The sequence below is a fragment of the Salmo trutta genome, chromosome 21, assembly GCF_901001165.1.
Source record: "Salmo trutta chromosome 21, fSalTru1.1, whole genome shotgun sequence".
Classification (NCBI taxonomy): Eukaryota; Metazoa; Chordata; class Actinopteri; order Salmoniformes; family Salmonidae; genus Salmo; species Salmo trutta.
Genome location: NC_042977.1, coordinates 8392635 through 8409395, shown reverse-complemented (window position 1 = coordinate 8409395; position 16761 = coordinate 8392635). Strand labels below are relative to the sequence as shown.

At 40.3% G+C, this 16761-nt stretch overlaps 1 protein-coding gene and 1 non-coding gene across 3 annotated transcripts in view; one reads left to right on the top strand and one right to left on the bottom strand.

Moving 5' to 3' along the window:
• The window catches only part of LOC115156601 (amyloid beta A4 precursor protein-binding family B member 1-interacting protein), a 33407-nt gene extending 22233 nt beyond the window's left edge, over positions 1-11174 (bottom strand). The window contains exons 1-6 of one of the 2 annotated variants that reach the window (XM_029704095.1): positions 11079-11174; positions 9108-9167; positions 5658-5745; positions 2631-2875; positions 1384-1461; positions 969-1128 (exon numbers count right to left, since the gene is read on the bottom strand). In XM_029704095.1, the coding sequence (XP_029559955.1) occupies positions 969-1128; positions 1384-1461; positions 2631-2875; positions 5658-5745; positions 9108-9167 (631 nt within the window). In that variant the 5' untranslated portion in view covers positions 11079-11174. Of the gene's footprint in view, positions 1-968; positions 1129-1383; positions 1481-2630; positions 2876-5657; positions 5746-9107; positions 9168-11078 lie in introns of those variants that run through there. The other variant, XM_029704097.1, reaches the window with a different exon arrangement.
• Positions 2014-2068, top strand: LOC115157801 (U7 small nuclear RNA). Its single transcript, XR_003868556.1, has one exon. It is a non-coding gene; the product is annotated as a U7 small nuclear RNA (small nuclear RNA).
• Positions 11175-16761: the final 5587 nt, after the last annotated feature.

The following is a 16761-nucleotide window of genomic DNA, read 5'->3' as shown; positions in this document are numbered from 1 at the left end:
ACCTAGAGAGGAACCAGTCTCTGAGGGGTGGCCAGTCCTCTTCGCCTAGAATGTCATTGCATGCTGTAGCGTTAAGATTTCCCTTCACTGGAACTAAGGGGCCTAGCCCGAACCATAAAAACACCCACAGACCATTATTCCTCCTCCACCAAACTTTACAGTTGGCACTATGCATTTCGACAGGTAGCGTTCTCCTGGCATCCGCCAAACCCAGATTCATTTGTCGGACTGCCAGATGGTGAAGCGTGATTCATCATTCCAGAGAACGTGTTTCCACTGCTCCAGAGTCCAGTGGTGGCGAGCTTTATACCACTCCAGCCGACGCTTGGCATTGCGCATGGTGATCTTGGCTTGTGTGTGGCTGCCCGGCCATGGAAACCCATTTCATGAAGCTGCTGACGAATAGTTATTGTGCTGACGTTGCTTCCAGAGGCAGTTTGGAACTCTGTATTGAGTGTTGTAACCGAGGACAGATGATTTTTATGCGCTACGCACTTCAGCACTTGGCAGTCCTATTTTGTGAGATGTTGTTGCTCCTAGATATTTCCACTTCACAATAACATCAGCTCTAGCAGGACAGATATTTGACAAACTGACTTGTTGGAAAGGCGGGATCCTATGACGGTGCCACGTTGAAAGTCACTGAGCTCTTCAGTCAGGCCATTCTACTGCCAATGATTGTCTATGGAGATTGCATGGCTATGTACTCGATTTATACAACTGTCAGCAACGGTGTGGCTGAAATAGCCGAATCCACTCGTTTAAAGGGGTGTCCACATACTCTTGTATATATAGTGTACCTTGACTGCACTTGATTGAGCTTGCTTGGTGCAATGGAACCAATGGAAGAGCCCAAAAAGTGCAAACCTGACCCACCTGGCACTTCAGCCAGGCTCAATCAAATGCTCAAAGTGTTTGACAGAAAACAAAAAACACCTGAACCAAGGTCTGGTGTGTATGATTCTCACCAGTCTGCAGCTCGGGGTTGGTCTCACACAGGCTCCAGTCCATGCTGTAGTCACAGTGGGTCTTCTCAAACAGATTATCCAGCACGTCCCTGACCGTCTGTCTCTCGTCCACCATCAGTGTCTTGGAGCTGCCATCACTCATCATCACCTTCACTACCAACTACCAGGAGGTACATACAAATAGCCATTGAAATAGAAGTACTTATTGAGTACACTCAATATGACTGCTGGCCCACCCATCACAGAATGTTGACTTAAATGGGGATTGCCATTCTAGTAATTAACAATGATTACTAGAAACATTTGCATATAGCATTTTTATCCAACTCAAAGTGCTTTGCATGATATAGGGGTAGCTCTAATCCTCACAATGTGAAGCTGTTATAGCGGGTTTAGTGAAATGAACCCAATGTACCTTCTTAACTTTGGCTTCTTTTAGTTTCTCCAGAGCCAGCTTGATTTTGTCAGTTTTGGCTTGTGCTTCGGCCTCTCCCTGGAAAAATGTTGGTATACTGTTTGATTAAAAGAGCAGGAATGTGAAAAAGGGCTACACCTACATGAAAAAATACTACAGTTTACTATAGAAAACTACAGTACTTACAGTAGAATTCTATAGTAAACTGCATTAAAAATGGTTACATTTCCGTTTCATTACAAGGGTTCTATTTCTTGCTGTAAATGTTTTTTTTTTGTGGTATCCCTTGATCATGTGTAGTACTTACTATAGAATGCTGTAGTATACTGTAAAATACTATAGTAAATACTACAGTATTAACCAAAATAACACTGTAGTAAATACTACAGTAATGTCAGCAAAAACACTAGTCTGCAAAAACATTTTTTTACTATAGTAAATACTACTGTATCTTATTTGCATATACTTCGCTCATTCGCAATTTGTGGCACCTATAACTGAGAAACCTACATGCAGAGTATAGAACATATATTGTGTTCCGTACAGTTTATAGAAAAAAGCAAAGGCTCTGAACTATCCGTTCATATAACTATCCGTTCAGACCTCAGTCATACCTAGCTACAGGTTATGGAACATTTTCTCTTTTAGCATTTCTCCAGTAGGTTTCCTGAAGGAGAAAGCCTCCACTTCTATGTCAAAGATAATAAAACAAATACACCATAGTAAATACTACACTGATGTCCGCAATAACACTACAGTAAATACTTCAGTGTACTACAGTCCCTAAAAACACTACAGTAAATATACAGTATAATACAATCTGCAAAAACCCTACATTCATTACTTTAGTATATACTACTATTTTACAGTATTTTAATCCACCTTAGTATAAAAATACTGTAAAACTGTAGTATATACTAAAGTAATGAATGTACGGTTTTTGCAGATTGTATTATACTGTCTATTTACTGTTGTGTTTTTGTGCAAAACAATCTACAGTGAATACTATAGTCATTATACCATAGTATTTTTTTATGTGTCAGTATACTGTATTTTGGCAGTAATTAGCTACAAAAACAGAAAGGTAAGATGCCTTGATATGCAAATCAATAGAACTGCAGAACTCAAGGGCCTGATATTGTGCACCCCTGCATTTGAAACAGAAATAGTTCTGTAATCTTGGTTGAGACCTGAAGACTTGCATTAGCTCCCCTGACTAACGCCTAGGGTTACACAGTCACAGTTACCGGTGGAAGTGGTTTGGTGGGTTCAGGAGATGGAGAGGATGAGGAGGACGCCAGCGTTGACATTTGGGACAAGGAGATAGGTGCTCGGACATTTTGTTGTTGGGTGGAATAGCCAGACTTGTGCTGCTGTGTGTGGACATGTCCCGTCTTGGTTGCGCTCAGTCTCTCCTCTGTCTCCGCCAAATCTGACCCCAGATCAGCCATCAGAGCGTCCAGGTCATGATCCTCTAGCTCATTTAGAGATTCTGCCAGAGAGGAAGATGGGAAATGAGGGGTTTATCTTATCAACCTGTGATAAGACGTGATAACACAACCACTCCCCTTCTTATGAATACTTTACCATTCTAACTCATGTACTAGTGAAATGTGCTTAATACGGTTGCTATTGGCAAGCAGGACTTAAAATATTTCTCATATGCATCAACTCTAATTGTAAAGCAGGTAGTTTGGGTACTCGATGCTAATTGGCTGAACAGTATTTCAGCCATCTGTATATGTAAGGGATAAATGCAGATGTTCTGTACATTACACTCTTAGAAAAAAGGGTTCCAAAAGGGTTCTTCGGCAGTCCCGATAGGAGAACCCTTTTGGGTTCCAGTTAGAACCCTCTGTGGAAAGGGTTCTACATGGAACCAAAAAAGGTTCTTCAAAGTGTGCTCCTAAGAGTGTGCCTTGGAAATAATGGACGGCGAAGCATGATGAGGTGGAGCTGAGTCCCTTTGCGTAGTTCGTTTTTCCAAGGTAATGTACAGAACGAAGGCGTTTATCCGCTAATACCACAGTTGCCAAAGAAAACAATACTAAAGCAAACAATTACTGGTAGAAATAAAACATTTTCATTGATATTAAATATTAAACAACAGCAAAGGAGCTGCATTTGCATTTGTTTAAGCTGATTTCTATTGACATTCATTTGGATACATCCATAAGGAGCTGATGATGCTAGTTTTTTGCCTGGCATAGCTAGAAAGGTGGTTTGAGCCCTGAATGCTGATTGGCTGATATCAAACTGTATACCACGGGTATGACAAAACATACATTTTTACTGCTCTAATTACGTTTGGAAACAATTTACAATAGCAATAAGGCACCTCGGAATTTGTGGTATATGGCCAATATACCACGGCTAATGGCTGAATGCTGATTGGCTTGCGTCGTGCCTAAGAACAGCCCTTAGCCGTGATATATTAGCCATGGACCACACCCCCTCAGGCCTTATTGCTTAAATAGAGTTGAAGTCAGAAGTTTAAATGTATTTGGCTAAGGTGTATGTAAACTCAGTTTTTCACAATTCCTGACATTTAATCCTCTGTCTTAGGTCAGTTAGGATCACCACTTTATTTTAAGAATGTGAAATGTCAGAATAATAGTAGAGAGGATTTATTTCAGCTTTTATGTCTTTCATTACATTCCTAGTGGGACAGAAGTTTACATACACTCAATTAGTATTTGGTAGCATTGCCTTTAAATTGTTTAACTTGGGTCAAACGTTTCAGGTAGCCTTCCACAAGCTTCCCACAATAAGTTGGGTGAATTTTGGCTCATTCCTCCTGACAGAGCTGGTGTAACTGAGTCAGGTTTGTAGGCCTCCTTGCTCACACATGCTTTTTCAGTTCTGCCCACAGATTTTCTATAGGATTGAGGTCAGGGCTTTGTGATGGCCACTCCAATAACTTGACTTTGTTGTCCTTAAGCCATTTTGCCACAACTTTGGAAGTGTGCTTGGGGTCATTGTCCATTTGGAAGACTCATTTGCGATCAAGCTTTAACTTCCTGACTGATGTCTTGAGATGTGTCTTCAATATATCCACATAATTTTCTTTCCTCATGATGCCATCTACTTTGTGAAGTGCACCAGTCCATCCTGCAGCAAAGCACCCCCACAACATGATGCTGCCACCCCCATGCTTCACGGTTAGGATGGTGTTCTTCAGCTTGCAAGCCTCCCCCTTTTTCCTCCAAACATAACGATGGTCATTATGGCCAAACAGGTCTATTTTTGTTTCATCAGACCAGAGGACATTTCTCCAAAAAGTATGATCTTTGTCCCCATGTGCAGTTGCAAATCGTAGTCTGGCTTTTTTATGGTGGTTTTGGAGCAGTGGCTTCTTCCTTGCTGAGTGGCCTTTCAGGTTAGGTCGATATAGGACTCGTTTTAAGGTGGATATAGATACTTTTGTACCGGTTTCCTCCAGCATCTTCACAAGGTCCTTTATTGTTGTTCTGGGATTGATTTGCACTTTTCGCACCAAAGTATGCTCATCTCTAGGAGACAGAACACGTCTCCTTCCTGAGCAGTATGACGGCTGCGTGGTCCAATGGTGTTTATACTTGCGTACTATTGTTTGTACAGATGAACGTGGTACCTTTAGGTGTTTGGAAATTGCTCCCAAGGATGAACCAGACTTGTGGAGGTCGAAAACAAAATTCTGAGGTCTTAGCTGATTTCTTTAGATTTTCCCATGATGTCAAGCAAAGTGGCACTGAGTTTTGAAGGTAGGCCTTGAAATACATCCACAGGTACACCTCCAATTGACTCAAATTATGTCACTTAGCCTATCAGAAGCTTCTAAAGCCATGACATAATTTTCTGGAATTTTCCAAGCTGTTTAAAGGCACAGTCAATTTAGTGTATGTAAACTTCTGACCCACTGGAATAATCTGTAATAATCTGTCTGTAAACAATTGTTGGAAAAATTACTTGTGTCATGCACAAAGTAGATGTCTGAACCGACTTGCCAAAACTATAGTTTGTTAACAAGAAATTTGTGGAGTGTTTGAAAAACGAGTTTTAATGACTCCAACCTGTGTATGTAAACTTTAGACTTGTATTGTACTGTATACCACAGGTACGATGCAAAAATACTTTGTTTACTGTACTATTTTTGTTGGTAACCAGTTTATAATAGCAATAAGGGACCTCTGGGTTTGTGGTATATGGCCAACATTCCGCACCCCCTTGGGTCTTATTGCGTCAAGATAACATTTCCACTGTTTGCTAATGTAGTGTTGTATTATGTTTCTCACCGTTCAAATCTGTGAACCCAATAGAAAAGTTGTTTTCTCTCTGCGAGCTGGATGACATTTCTGAGGGCTCCATTTCATACCCAAGACTCTGTCAAAAAAATGGTTTCAGATGAAGCGTTGGCATACAGAGATTTTAGTACAGAACCAGATAGAAACTATATGTTTTACATAACACTAATACAGATAGAGAGCACTACAACAATATCTGCAACATTTTCACATTCATTCTAAGAAAACCCTCTTCAAGGACCATCTCAGAAGCCACATTTCTAAGCTGTGCAGAAGACAGTCAAAATTCAAACCTTATACTTCGAATGCAAAACAAATAAAAAACCTGCACTATGGTGATGATGTGATATCATATGAAAGTGATAATTTCATCTGATATGTCATGTTTTCATAAACGTCCCCAGCAGGCAATTACAGGCGAATCATACACAGTGGATTTAGAAAGTATTCAGACCACTTCACTTTTTCCACATTTTGTGACGTTACAGCCTTATTCTAAAATTGATTACATAACATTTTTCCTCATCACTCTTCACACAATACCCCATAATGACAAAGCAAAAACAGTTTGTAATTTCTTTGCAAATGTATAAAAACATTTAAAACTGAAATATCACATTAACATAAGTATTCAGACCCTTTACTCAGTACTTGTTGAAGCACCTTTGGCAGCGAGTCAGCCTTGAGTCTTGGGCATGATGCTACAAGCTTGGCACACCTGTATTTGGGGAGTTTCTCCCATTCTTCTCTGCAGATCCTCTCTGTCAGGTTCAATGGGGACCGTTGCTTCACAGCTATTTTCAGGTCTCTCCAGAGATGTTCGATTGGGTTCAAGTCGGGGATCTGGCTGGGTCACTCAAGGACATTCAGAGACTTGTCCTGAAGCCAATCCTGCGTTGTCTTGGCCGTGTGCTTAGGGTTGTTGTCCTGTTGGAAGGAGATCCTTCGCCCCAGTCTGAGGCCCTGAGAACTCTGGAGCAGGTTTTCATCAAGGATCTCTCTGTACTTTGCTCCATTTATCTTAGCCTCGATCCTGACTAGTCTCCCAGTCCGTGCCGCTGAAAAACATCCCCACAGCATGATGCTGACACCACCATGCTTCACCGTAGGGATGGTGCCAGGTTTCCTTCGAGACGTGACGCTTGGCATTCAGGCCAAAGTGTTCAATCTAGGTTTCATCAGACCAGACAATCTTGTTTCTCATGGTCGAAAAGTCCTTTAAGTGCCTTTTGGCAAACTCCAAGCGGGCTGTCATGTGCCTTTTACTGAGGAGTGGCTTCTGTCTGGCCACTCTATCATAAAGGCCTGATTAGTGGAGTGCTGCAGAGATGGTTGCCCATCACAACAGAGGAACTCTGGAGCTCTGTCAGAGTGACCATCGTGTTCTTGGTCACCTCCCTGACCAAGGCCCTTCTCCCCCAATTGCTCAGTTTGGCCGGGTGGCCAGCTCTAAGAAGTGTCTTGGTGGTTCCAAACTTCTTCCATTTAAGAGTGATCGAGGCCACTGTGGTCTTTGCGATCTTCAATGCTGCAGAAATATTTTGGTACCCTTCCCCAGATCTGTGACTTGACACAATCCTGTCTCTGAGCTCTACGGACAATTCCTTTGACCTCATGGCTTGGTTTTTGCTCTGACATGCACTGTCAACTGTGGGACCTTATATAGACAGTTGTGTGCCTTTCCAAATCATGTCCAGTCAATTGAATTTACCAGAGGTGGAATCCAATCAAATTGTAGAAACATCTCAAGAATAATCAATGGAAACAGGATGCACTTGAGCTCAATTTTGAGTCTCATAACAAAGGGTTTAAATACTTATTTCTGTTTCTGTTCTTTATTTTTAATACATTTGAAAAAATGTTTAAAAACCTGTTCTCACTTTGTCATTATGGGGTATTGTGTGTAGATTGATGAGGAAAATGTTTTATTTAATCAATTTTAGAATAGGTCTGTAACGTAACAAATGTGGTAAAAGTCAAGGGGTCTGAAGACTTTCCTAATGCACTCTATGGTAAACAGTCTATAGAACTGGGTGACCTGCTGACCTGCATGTGATCTCCCCTGGCACATAACTGAACTCTGATGAATATAGAGAGAAACATATGTTTTCATGTTCGAAGCCATGCTCAATGAAACGTTTAGCCCTTCATGTCATGGGGTTGGAAACCCTGGATGTATTCTGAGGTCTGTTGGTCTCCATGGTCCCAGAAAGTAATCCAAATTATATATCAATCCAATCATGGTCAAATTTGAAAACATTTGATCCTCTTATGTTCAGGATGGATGATTATTCTAATCAAATGGTTATCTTCCTACATTTTAGTCATTTTAGCAGACGCTCTTATCCAGAGCGACTTACAGTAAATGCATCCATTTCATTTCCTTTTTTTTTTTGTACTGGCCCCCCATGGGAATCGAACCCACAACCCTGGCTTTGCACACACCATGCTCTACCAACTGAGCCACAGTTCCTAATTTGCATAAGACTGTAGACAGTGACACAATATTTGTGGCTCTCCAAAAGGATGACTGCCAATAAGTTTGAATTGGCATAAATACCCATTCCGTAGAGTTCGATTTAAATGTAATGTCATTTGGTCTAATTACTACTCCTGTTCTTAGAGCTACATTTATTAAAGGGGATGTTCTGTATTTTATGGTTCCTCACCCTGAAAGAAGTCTATGGGCCAGGATAAACTGTAATCCATAGTTCGGTTTTCTTTCCATCCACTACAAACCACAGCTAACATTATCTACCGCTAGCAGCTAAAAATCAATTTAAGTGATATGTTAGCACCAAACCAGATATTGAGTTGTTTGATTTGCTCGGTTGCCCCTATCACTTCCATTGATTGTTAGCTAGTGGTGGCTAAAGTTAGCTTTAGTTTGTAGTGGCTGTTTAATGAAAACCTAGCCATCGATTACAGTTTGTCTGGGTGAGGAACCATCTAATATTAAGTTGTAAAATACTGAACTTCCCCTTTAAGAGGAGTTTACTGCTGAGTACAATGTACAATGCACATCGGTATTAGCCAGGATTCTATTAATGTCATCTAATGTTTCATCTGGCAAGCCACAAACTGTACATACTTGTGTCATGGAGGGCCAAAGTGCTTGAGGACACCTTGGTGCCATGACCTTAAGTGGCTTGTGTCCATTACTCAACCCAGATAATGTTTCTCGTTATTCATTTTACTTTATTTAATTTATTTGACAAGGATAATGCACAATAATCAACACCTTCTGTAAATGTTCCAGATTTAGCCCAAAGGTTCATTTCCATCTGTAGGCTCTGGGTTAAACCTCTACACTGCTGAGTCTCAACAAAAACTACTTTTACACGGCTGCTGACGTATGTCTGGTTTATCCATTTCTGGTAAAACACTTCTGATGAATCAGGGGAAGTGTAGTTTATAAGAGTGGTCCCAGTGAGAACTCACCTGTGTTAGGAGGTCCATCTCTCCCAGCAGGTCAGTGAACATGGAGTCTATATCATCCATCTGTTACAGATAACAAGCAGACATATTTTAGACAAACGTCTGCACACTAGAAGGCCATCAATGAGCCCTATATACCTAAGCACGACATCATTGATGTTGACATAAACACTAAGGACCATTATTGTGGCAGACAGAGAATAGGTCTACACAACCAATGCCACTTAAACTTGTAAAATCATGATTAAAGGGATAGTTCAGCCAAATTACAAATGTCCATGTTTGTTTCTAACTGGGAAAGCAGTCTATGGACAAAGAGAGGCAGTAATCCATCCTTTGCTTTTGTTATACTAGCCAATGCCAACAACTGCTAATTTGACCTATTTCTAACCAAAAACCAATGTGCCCCAGTGAGCATGTTTTGAATCTCATGCCCATATTACCACGGGGAGTCTGCAATGTGACAATGTGTTATGTGACAGCTAAAATTGCTTCCATGTTGCTTGGACTGTGAGAGACAAACACGTTTTCATTAGAGGCCACCAAAGTAGAGCTGCATTGACACAGAGGCTTACGCTGAACAATAAATGATCCCATAAGCAGTCTGCTGCTCTTTGAGCGAGGCCTGTTCAGGTTAGCTAATGATTTAGTCAACGTTAAGTGAAAGAAACACCAGTACATGTGTAGCAGGCAGCTCTTGCCAAATATATCATCTCTCCAAGTATGCAGTTTAGATACGAGCACCGTCTCACCAAATTTGAGAGGCCTTCTACGACCATTACTCGTTTGTTTTTTGGTATCTTTATTTTTTGCACCGACTCTTTTGCACTGGCTCTATGCACCCTCTATAGACTCTACCCACACACTCACGCATACAGTACTACACTGACACTCCAACACACACACACACACACACACACACACAGTGTAATATGGTCAAAGCCACTCACTGTACATAAATGGCAACAGTTTGTATTTTCATATTACCTCAGTACTGTATGTACTGTAAATGTGCACTACACTACATACGCTCACACAAACATGCATATTGATGCCACACACACACACGCACGCACGCACACACGCACGCACACATTCATATAGGTACTCCTTGTATATAGCCTCATTATTGTTATTTTATTGTGTTACTACTGTTTTTTACTTAGCAAATATTATTCTTTTTAACTTTGCATTGTTGGGAATGGGTTCGTAAGTAAGCATTTCACAGTCAATTCTACACCTGTTGTATTCGGCGCATGTGGCCAATAAAATTGTATTTGATTTTTAAAATAGCGTAAGAATGCCACGTGGTCTGTGGGCATGCTACTTCTGCACTGACACATAAAGTGACTCACTGAAGTTTAGACAGAGAGAATGGCCAATGCCTAATCATCAACAATGATTTAGTGTGCATGGAAAGAGGTACAGTGGTTCTCGATAGGCTGGCTACATATGTTGAATGTTCTTGTGGTCAAATGGTCCCTCTGTTTTATAATTGTTTTATAACTGTTTTATAATTGAGTACGCAAGCAATTACTGGTTGCTACTGTAGAAAGATGTGTTCACTTTAAAAGGGCAATCTTATTCATTTAAATGTCCAGAGTGGATGTAACAATCCCAGATTTCCCCTTTAACCAAAGATGGCTGTTGACGTATTTCCTAACTGGCCAATTTGTATTTGTGAGTATTGTACAAAACTGTATAACTTTTTAATCACATTGCATCATAAGTAATACAATTCCCAATATGAGAAAGTTGAATGTAACAATCACATAATTATCTTTTGGTAGTACTGTGAAGAAGCATTAAAGCTCAAACCTTCAAAACCTAGACAGTAAGATACAATGACACTACAAGTAATGCTTAGCATCTATTCGCAGACATATTAAAGAAGCAAAGTCATGTAATAAAAGTCAAAAGACACAAATGTCAAAGATAAACAGCATCCTGTCAAAAAATCACCAGAGAGCTTACCTTTCTAGTCTAATGATCTCCTGGATTACTCTTCGGTAATAGATTAGATATAAGATATTGTATCGTTAAGTACATGTGCACCTTGCACATGTGGGGTTGAATTGGAAATGGTATGAATACTGAGACTGAACGATAGGGGCTCTATTTCCTGTTCTATGTCGAAAGTTGACCTTCTTACTGTCACATGACTCAGGAAGAGGTTTGTTTTGTGTGTAACAATGAGGTGGCTTCCTCTTGTCTCCTTAATCTGCACTGGTCTGAAGACGCAGGATAGGTGCCAACAAAATGGTTGACGCTTACTGTGAATTTGCTTGCGCCTGTCCAGATTTGATGGAGGATTTAATATTCAGTCTGAAAATCAAAGGTGTTGTTTAATTTTACTATAGGTTGTCTTAAAGTGGCAATCAGCAGTTCAAACAATAACAAACCACTCTCAAATTCATGGACATAGAGCTATGAATGCAAGGACTGACCATCCATGATATCAAAATTATAGTTTTACCCAAGTTTTGAGGCTATACAAGTTTTGTTTATATTTAATTTGTTTACAAACATGGTTTAAAACAATGTTATATTTGGGGTTCTGATGGGGTAGGAAGGTTGAATTAAGCTCATGAGGTATTTTTTACTTACATTCTTCAAGAATCAATGGGTACATATCATTAATTGAAGTAAAACATTTGATCTAGTGAGGTACTCAGAAGTTATTCCTACCCCTTGACTTATTCCACATTTTGTTATGTTACAGCCTGAATTCAAAATTGTTTAAATTGATTTGTTTTCTCAACCATCTATATACTCCATAATAACAAAGTGAAAACATGTTTTTTTTTTAATATTAGCAAATTTATTGAAATGAAATACACAAATATAATTTACATACAGTGCATTCAGAAAGTATTCACACCCCTTGCTTGACTTGTTCCACATTTTGTTGTGTTACAGCCTGAATTAAAAAAAATATTCAATTTTGATTTTTTGGTCACCAGCTAACACACAATACCCCATAATGTCAAAGCAGAATTATGGTTTTATATCTTGTTGCAAATTAATTAAATATATAATGCTGAAATGTCTTGAGTCAATAAGTATTCAACCCCTTTGTTATGGCAAGCCTAAATAAGTACAAGTAAAAATGTGCTTAACAAGTAACATAATAAGTTGCATGGACTCACTCTGTGTGCAATAATAGTGTTTAACATGATTTTATAATGTCTACCTCATTCCTGTACCCCACACATACAATTATCTGTAAGGCCCCTTAGTCGAGCAGTGAATTTCGAACACAGATTCAACCACAAAGACCAGGGAGGTTTCCAATGTCTCACAATGAAGGGAACCTATTGGTTGATGGGTAAAATAGATAGATGAGCATTTTCAAGCATGGTGGTGGATTCATCATGTTATGGGTATGCTTGTCATCGGCAAGGCAAGGGAGTTTTTTATGATAAAAAGAAACGGAATGGAGCTAAGCACAGGCAAAATCCTAGCGGAAAACCTGGTTCAGTCTGCTTTCCAACAGACACTGGGAGACAAATTCACCTTTCAGCAGAACAGTAACCTAAAGCACAAGGTCAAATATACACTGGAGTTTCCTAGTTACAGTTTTGACTTAAATCTGCTTGGAAATCTATGGAAAGACTTGAAAATGGCTTTCTAGCAATGATCAACAACCAACTTGACAGAGCTTAAAGAATTTTTAAAAGAATAATGTGCAAATATTGTACAATCCAGGTGTGCGAAGCGCTTAGACACTTACCCAGAAATACTCACTGCTATAATTGCTGCCAAAGGTGATACTAACAGGGGTGTGAATACTTAAATAAATGAGTTATTTATGTATTTAATCTTTTATACATTTGCAAAAATGTAAAAAAATATGTTTTTACTTTGTCATTATGGGGTATTGTGTGTAGATAGGTGAGAGACAAAAATATATTTAATACATTTTTAATTCAGGCTGTAACACAAGAAAATGTAGAATAAGTCAATGGGTATGAAGACTTTCTGAAGGCACTGCATGTGTTTACATCTGTGGGTGGGGTGGGGCTAAGGCTTAAGAAGGTGTGAACGATGTTGAATGGGCGTAAACAAAGACCTCTTTAGGAAGTGTGAAAATCTCATCAAAATCTTTCAAAGGGCATTTTCTCCTACTTTCCCATGTTTCCTCCAGTTACAGTGTATGAAAGTCTGTACTTTCATAAAATGTAAAATTAGCAAGTAACTTACATTTGATATAAGCCTCAGTAGAGAAATCTGGACACATATGAAATATTTGATTTCATATCTAAAATGCTGGAGTATAAAATCAAATAAAAATAGCGCACAAAAACAATAACGAGGCTATACAAGGAGTACCGGTTCCGAATCAATGTGCAGGTGTACGAGGTAGTTGAGGTAATTGAGGTAACATGTAAATCTAGGCAGGGGTAAAAATGACTAGGCAATCAGGGTAGATAATAAACAGAGTAGCAGCAGCGTATGTGAAAAGTGTGTCTGTGTGAGTGTGTGTGTGTGTGGCGTTAATATGCATATAGATGTATGTGTGTTTTGTGTGTGTGAGTGTGTGGGTAGAGTCCAGTGATTGTGCATAGAGCCAGTGCAAGAATGTCAGTGCAAAAAAAAGGGGGTCATGCAAATAGTCCGGTGGCCATTTGATTAACTGTTCAGCAGACTTATGGCTTGGGGGTAGAAGCTGTTCAGAGACTTTCGGTCCCAGACTTGGCACTCCAGTACTGCTTGCCATGCGGTAGCAGAGAGAACAGTCTATGACTTGGGTGGCTGGAGTCTTTGACATTTTTAGGGCCTTGTATAGAGGTCCTGGATGGCAGGCATACATCCCTGTAGGCTGTCTCATTGTCGTCGGTGATCAGGCCTACCACCGTCGTGGTGGTGTTGGAGTTGTGCGTGGCCACGCAGCTGTGGATGAAAAGTGAGTACAGGAGGGGACTAAGCACACACCCCTGAAGGTCCCCTGTGTTGAGGGTCAGCGTGGTGGATGTGTTGTTGCCTACCCTCACCACCTGGAGGCCGTAGATAGCCTAGTGGTTAGTTGTGCAACTGACTAGGTTTCCCTTTCTCAATAGGAAATCCAGGGAGGTGTTTAATCCCAGGGTCCTTAGCTTAGTGATGAGCTTGGAAGGCACTATGGTGTTGAACGCTGAGCTGTAGTCAATGAACCACATTCTCACATAGGTGTTCCTTTTGTCCAGGTGGGAAAGGGCAGTGTTGAGTGCAGTAGAGATTGCAGTGGATCTGTTTGGGCGGTATGCAAATTGGAATGGGTCAAGGCTTTTCTGGGATAATGGTGTTGAAGTGAGCCATGACCAGCTTTTCAAAGCACTTCATGGCTACAGACGTGAGTGCTATGGATCGGTAGTCATTTAGGCAGGTTACCTTAGTGTTCTTGGGCACAGGGACTATGCTGGTCTGCTTGAAACATGTTGGTATTACAGACTCAGTCAGGGACAGGTTGAAAATGTCAGTGAAGACACTTGCTAGTTGGTCAGCGCCTGCTCGTAGTACACGTCCTGGTCATCTGTCTGGCCCTGCGGCCTTGTGAATGTTGACCTGTTTAAAGGTCTTACTCACATTGGCTACGGAGAACGTGATCACACAGTTGTCCGGAACAGCTGGTGCTCTCATGCATGTTTCAGTGTTACTTGCCTCGAAGTGAGCATAGAAGGAATTTAGCTCATCTGGTAGGTTCGTGTCACTAGGCAGCTCGTGGCTGTGCTTCCCTTTGTAGTCTGTAATGGTTTGCAAGCCCTGCCACATCCGACGAGCATCAGAGCTGGTGTTGTATGATTCAATCTTAGTCCTGTATTGACGCTTTGCCTGTTTGATGGTTCGTCGGAGGGAATAGCGGGATTGCTTATAGGCTTCAGGGTTAGAGTCCCACTCCTTGAAAGCGGCAGCTCTAGCCTTTAGCCCAGCGCAGATTTTGCCTGTAATCCATGGCTTCTGGTTGGGGTATGTACGTACGATCACTGTGGGGACAACGTCATCGATGCACATATTGATGAAGCCAATTACTGATGTGGTGTACTCCTCAATGCCATCGGAGGAATCTCTGGAACATATTCCAGTCTGTGCTAGCAAAACGGTCCTGTAGCTTAGCATCTGCTTCAGCTGACCACTTTTTTATTGATCTAGTCACTGGTGCTTCCTGCTTTCATTTTTGCTTGTAAGCAGGAATCAGGAGGATAGAATGATGGTCAGATTTGCCAAATGGAGGCTCGAGGGAGAGCTTTATGCATCTCTGTGTGTGGAGTAAAGGTGGTCCAAAGTTTTTTTTCCCCTCTGGTTGCACATTTGACATCCATTAAAGTCTGCATTAAAGTCCCCGGCTACTAGGAGCGCCGCCTCTGGGTGAGCGTTTTCTTGTTTGCTTATGGCGGAATACAGCTCATTCAATGCTGTCTTAGTGCCAGCCTCAGTCTGTGGTGGTATGTAAACAGCTACGAAAAATACATATGAAAACTCTCTAGGTAGATAGTGTGGTCTATAGCTTATCATGAGATACTCTACCTCAGGCGAGCAATAGCTCGAGACTTTTTTAGATATCATACACCAGCTGTTATTTACAAAAATTTCTTACCACACGCCGCTCTTCTATCCTGCCGGTACAGCATCTTCGTTCAGCCACGACTCTATGAAGCATAAGATATTACAGTTTTGAATGTCCCGTTGGTAGTTTAATCTTCCGCGCGGGTCATATATTTTATTCTCCAAAGATTGCACGTTTGCTAGCAGAATAGAAGGAAGTGGAGGTTTATTCAATCGCCTACGAATTCTCAGAAGGCAGCCCGCCCTCTGGCCCCTTTTTTCTCCACCTTTTCTTCACGTAAATCACAGAGATCTGGGCCTGTTCCAGAGAAAGCAGTATATCATTCGCGTCGGGCTCATCATACTTGTTAAAGGAAAAAAAGGATTCTGTCAGTCCGTGGTGAGTAATCGCAGTCCTGATGTCCATAAGTTATTTTCAGTCATACGAGACGGTAGTGGCAACATTATGTACAAAATAAGTTTACATTTTTAGTTTAAATAAACAAACAAAAAAATTGCATATTTAAGTTTTATCATCTTCTATCCATATTTCATACTGTATTTTGATACTACATTGATGCTAAAATTAGCATTGATATTCAACAATTCTTGGTAAGAACCTTTGTCCATGTAGAAATCCGTTGTGCGCATATTTTTTGTCATTGTTGTATTTATACAATTGAGTTACTATATTGATGCCAGAGTTTTATAGAATATACTTGTGACATTTAAATTATCTGCATTCATCAAGGAGGATTTGTGTGTTAAGAGCATGCAGTGTTCAGAAATTATTCATACCCTTTGACTTAATCCATATTTTGCTGTGTTACAGTCTGAATTCAAAATGGATTAAATATATTTTTTCTCACCCATCTACAAACAATACTCCATAATGACAAATGGAAAATATGTTTTTAGACATTATTGCACATTTTATGAAAATGAAATACAGAAATATCTCATTTACGTAAGTAAATGAATTGTGAGTGTTTCTGGGTAAGTCTCTAAGAGCTTTGCACATCTGGATTGTACAATATTTGCACATAATTATTTTTTGTTATTATTTAAAGAAGTTAAAGTTGCACTATGCAGAAATCACTCTGACATTTCCTGGTAGCTAAAATTCACATAGTTC